General features: G+C 38.4%; 1 protein-coding gene across 1 annotated transcript in view; it reads left to right on the top strand.

Moving 5' to 3' along the window:
• The window catches only part of CCDC66 (coiled-coil domain containing 66), a 68,237-nt gene that overhangs the window by 56,270 nt on the left and 6,512 nt on the right, over positions 1-5,455 (top strand). Inside the window, exon 18 of the mRNA XM_019505001.1 lies at positions 1,732-1,859. Within this exon, the coding sequence (XP_019360546.1) occupies positions 1,732-1,859 (128 nt within the window). The remainder of the gene's footprint in view (positions 1-1,731; positions 1,860-5,455) is intronic.

The raw sequence follows: 5,455 nt of genomic DNA, 5'->3' as shown, positions 1-5,455 counted from the left end.
TCTCCTCCAAGATTGTCCATCATTTTTGGTTACGTTAACCCCTGAATATTTGTGAAAATGGCATCAAAGAAAGCCTTTGATGTTGTTCTCAAAAGAGCATGTAAGTCGATCACCCTGGCCCAGAAAATAGAAATTCTTGATAAATTAAGGGAAGGCAATAGTGCTGCGTCAATTGTTCTCCAATACAGTTTAAGTGAATTGACTGTGTGTACCATTAAAAAAAGTGAGCAAAAAAGTGAGACTGTGTGAAAAAGTGAGACTGTGTGAAAACGACAACCCCTGTGAATTTGAGTGTTGTTGGTGACTAGAATTCCTCATTTAGATAAGTTTGAGAAACTCCTTAATCTTTGGATCAATGAAATGACCAATACAAAATGATCAGGTGTCAATGGCGCGGCAATTAGGGCTAAAGCTTTGTCTCTGTATGAGCACATAGCCAGGAGTAAAGATTTTAATAAGGCTACCCATTATTTTGTATTTAAATATCCTTTTATTATGAAATAATGTTATCAAATATTGGTCCCAGGTCCCTATGCCCATTTTCTATTGACTTAATGCCTCAAGTTACACCGTTTCAATTTACACCGTGTTTTTCAGGAACGTATCCCCCATGTAACTTGGGGTCCAACTATACTTGTATTTGTAAGTACTACCCTTCTGCAGAGTTTATTAGTTTCACGTGCCCTAATAAGCAAACGTGTAGATGTGGAGATGTTTACTGCTCGGTTAATTAGCCAACTGAACAGTAAATGTCTCATGTAGAGGTGCCCAGCATGTAATTAGTGTGAAACTCATTGCCACCAGATGTTGTGGAAGCTGACAGTTTAGCTACATTCAAAAAGGGATTGGAGAGATTCTTGGAGGAAAGGAGCATCAGTAGCTATTGAACAGGAGAGTTAGGGGTACAGCCTGTGAATGAGAACTTTGCCAGATCTTAAATGCTGGGAGATGCAAGACAGAGAGGAATAGTGAGGGGAAAAAATACCCCGTTTGCTCTCCCTTTCAGCATCCACTCTCTGCCCTCATGTGACCCAAGATCCTGGAGAAGATAGACCTATTGTCTGATGCAGTAAATGGCAATTTTTACGTTCTTATGAGAGGAAACACCATCATGATTTAGTTTAGGAATTCTGGCTGCTGACAGACGTGAAAAAAAATGGAAACACTTTACCAGAAGCAGCAGCGCATTAGCTTGACCCAGCTCCACCGTCTACATAGATCGCGCACTTCAGTAGGGCTTTTTAGCACTTTTATCTATTTAATTGGGCGAGCTGAGTCTTCTGGGCATGCACTGGGTTTAGTGCGGGGGTGCACCAAGTTTAAAGTAAAATGCAGTTTGTTTTTTTGTGTCTGTAAGCAACCTCTTGTGATTAGCTGCTATAACAGTACACTGAAGTCTGACATTTGTTCTTATAAAAGCCTTTGTTGAAGCAGCTTTGTTAGGGCAAAGCATTATACAAAAAGCTTGATCAGCTATGGAAACATAAAAAGGAAATAACAAAGTTAGCTTTTTGTCACTTTTTACAAGTAATATTCTTTGACAAAACACCCGTAATACTATATTGGTTATTTCAGGAACCTATACATGATTTGACTTACAAAATAATTTTAGAGGTGAAAAACTGACAATGAAAGAAAATGTATTTTTACAAACTATAGAGTTTACTCAAGGAAAAACATCATTACATTATTTACATTATGCTTAATATATTAACTTATGATTATGTTTAGATTCTTACCATACACCACGACAGATTTTTAGCTCTGATCATGTGAGAGATCCACTTCTTAATCCTGAAGTTGTGAAAAACAAAGACCGGCAACAGGCAATCCTCAAAGGACTGTCAGAATTACGCCAGGTAGGATATGAGCTAAATTTGGAAAGAGCATTTTATGACGGATTTTATGAAATCCCTGATTTCATAGGGATTAATGTATCAGACATGTCGCTATTCTTTCTCACTGTTCTCAATGATGTCCTTTCTATGCATTTCTCTTCCATTTTACCTTTTTGACCTTACCTTTTTCCTGTACACTCACCTTCAGCTCCTTTCCTTGCCTAGCTATCAGGCAACTCAGTATCTAAGAAAACTTACCTTCATATGGTTAAGTAATATCCCTGCACACAGATGAAGATGGCATGTCTGTGGGAAAGATAATTCCACAGAAAGCAAAAATGTGAATTATTTTTTATCAGCACATCAGAACCATTCCTTGATATGATGGCCTTTCCATCACTGGTGGGTGACCTTGTCAGTGCAGAATTATCTTAGTGCAGATTAACAGTACTGGCGAGCTACAGAAACTGCCCGTGGATTTGATTTACGGACAATTATAAACACCTTCCTTAAGCTAGGGTTTCATCAGCACATAATTTTGTTTTGGGAATGTAATTCAATTAAAATGGTAAAGAAACCCAGATTTATCCAGAAAAATTAGTAGTTATTGAGCCAAACTCTGTGTGTGTGTGTGTGTGTGTGTGTGTGTGTGTGTGTGTGTGTGTCAAAAACGTACACACATTTGCGAGTTGCTCCATTATTTCTAGGAAAGCCAGTGATGATATATCTCCACAGAATTTAGTGAAAACATTTTTAATGTACAGTAAAAGCTGTGTTATTCGGCACTTTACCATCCAGAATGCTCTATTAACTCTGTCATAGACGGCAATACATCTTGCTATGCGGCATCTTGTCGTGCGCTTCTCATAGATCTGTTGTTTATGGAAGCTTCAGGATGCTGCCGAGCGGTGTTGCTAGCAGCAGTCTCAATTGTAAACATCCGCCGTTGTGATCGTGTTGTGCTCATGCTGGATCATGAGTTTACTGCTGAATATCTTGCCCATCCTGCAACTATGGCTAAGTATAACTCTCAGATAACCGGCATATTTGATTAACCAGCACCCCCCATTCCCCATGGATGCTAGATAACAGCTTTTACTATACTGAGTTTATTTTAGTGAAAAGTCTATAAGCATAATGAAGGTAACACACACTGCGCAAAAGGAAGACATTAATTGCTAGAGTGTGTACTTAACATATTCCTGTGGATAGGGCAAAAAGCTGCACAGAGTAAGACATTGCCATACATCTAGATAGTAAGATAGAAATTTGTTACTTTACCTGTTTACAATTAGATAATAGCAGAATGTGGTTCAAAGCAAATTGAGAAAACAGATTTGACTGTTGACTTCTAACTCTTCCCTGCTAAACAACATGGTATTTAAGTGGGTGAAGGGTTGGAGGAACAGATGGGGCAGCAGAAAAGTAAAAAAAAAAATATCAATGTGCATTTGAAAGAATGCTATTAAAATACCTAGCTCACATGTTCTTTCCCTGCAAGTTGGCTTATGTCACACTTTAAATTATTAAATGAAGAGGCAGGAGGGGGGAGCTTTGCATAACTACACCTCCTAGGAAGTCTGTTAGTGAAACTGGAAAAAGAAAACAGTGTATCACTTTTGTGTATTTATTTCTTGAGCTTATTTAAAGTGCAACCAACAGACAGTAAAGAACAAGGACAGGTGTCTGCTTTGTTGTAGAGTTTTCTCCCCAAAAAAAGTAAATTCAGAAATTCAGCTTTGTGGAAAGGAGACAAAACTTACTAAATCTGGTGAGTTATTGGGATTTTTTTCAATGGTGGAGATTTAAAAGAAATGTCAGACACTCTTTTGACATATCCAAAACTATCTTTAAGTTTTTGCTTTGCTAAGGTATATTTAGTTTTAACTTGACCTACATTTTAAAAATAAAATTAAAGAACCCTCCCAAAAAGAGAGACATTTATTAGCCCTGAAATAAGTGTTATGATTTTTTTCAGTTATTTTGTTTCACTGATAAAAATCATATTTTTATAGCGCACTTGGAACCAAACTCTTGATTTGGGAGAGGAGATGGGGAAGGAGGAGGAGATTGGTTCAGCCACTGACCCAAAAAAGTCCATTATTTTCACAGCTGTATTAAGAAACCAGACCGCCTTTACTGTTCATCTTACAGTCCCTACAGTATGCGGGTGCACGTGCACATGTGCATAGCCTTGCTATTACAGAACTTAAGCTATTTAAAGATAGTCTTTGCAAAAAAACCCCAGCCTTTTGCTTCCTTCCCATTAGCACTTGCACCAGCCCAGCTCTTAGCTCTACTGTTTGAAAAGGCTGGTTTTCTAGATGCTACCTGACCAAAAATAGAGTTCTGGAGTATTAAGGCGCATGGTTGATAGCTGAGAGGTCACGAGTTTGAAGCCATAGCAGAATTGCTCACAGTGCAACACTGTCAAATTCCAACAAATCTGTGAGTTCTACTAAATATCTTGTCAAAAGGACACAAAAAAAATAAAGGAACAGTAGAGTTATCCTTTTCCTCATTTACCGGCAAGTTATTTTCAGGTTGCATTCTACCATTTAATGGTATTCTGCTATTAAAAAAAATCATCCACCCCAGTAAAGCACTAGATGGTAAAGACTAGATTTACAAGTAGATCTCTGTTCTTGGAAGCTGCTTGTGTTAATGTGTTAATGAGACTATAACATAGTGCAGTTTGGGACAACAAGGATTTACAATAGCTATGAGCAGTCTGCCTTTTTTTAAGGCAGCTACAAGATGACACTGCCTTTTTTAAAACCAGTTCCACGTCCCTCTCCAAGCATAAGAACTAAGGGCAGACTATGTTTCAAAGTAACTAAAAATAGTAAATATAGCCTGTAATTTCTGCTTATGTGGAGATGTACTCCGGCATTTGGTACGGTGTCCCTATTTAGGCAAGCAAAATGTGAGATGGTAAACAGGGTGGAAGTGCCCCTTATCCCATTCTAAGATAATCACAATTAGTTAACTATAAATATGAGTGTCTGGCTGAGAAATGTAGTATGCTCTGTAAGGGAAGGCAGGGGTTTATCATTAAAACTTCCCACAGAGCTGGATATGTTAAATCTTCCCAACCCAAATAGGCACATGGGGTTCTTTCTGAACTGAATGAAACACTTGCCAAGCATCCCTCAGTTTTAAATTGTAGACTGTTTTGCAAAGTGGTGCTCAATTTGTTGATTAAAGATGGGAAGGGATGAAGATTGGAGAGACAGCTAAGAGCTTGTAGTGCTAAATTATTTATAGTAGGTGACTCAAGGCTTCTTCTGTTCCAGCATATCCTGAGTTTTTTCCTTGCTGAGTTTACTGAAGAGCTTGTATTAAGAGTTTTTAAAGCGCTGTTGTCAGTGACTACAATCTTTCTATAGGGGTGGGGACTAGGGTTAGCAATTTTGGGAAAGAATATTGCTTTTGTGAGGCCTTTGTTTTAGCACAGAACAGATTTAAAGCTTTTGGAGCCCTCTTCAGGTCATCAACTACTTGGATGCTGTCATCACATTTACTTGGTTGTTACAGGTCTCTTTTGCTATGGCCATTGCTTGTCTCATGCAAGTCACAGCACAGCACAGCTCAGCTATGAAGATGAGAGGGAAGAG

This window comes from Gavialis gangeticus, unplaced genomic scaffold (assembly GCF_001723915.1).
Source record: "Gavialis gangeticus isolate Ggan-Ray unplaced genomic scaffold, GavGan_comp1, whole genome shotgun sequence".
Lineage (NCBI taxonomy): Eukaryota > Metazoa > Chordata > Crocodylia > Gavialidae > Gavialis > Gavialis gangeticus.
Note: the sequence above shows the minus strand (reverse complement) of the source record. Positions and strands in the feature narration are given on the sequence as shown.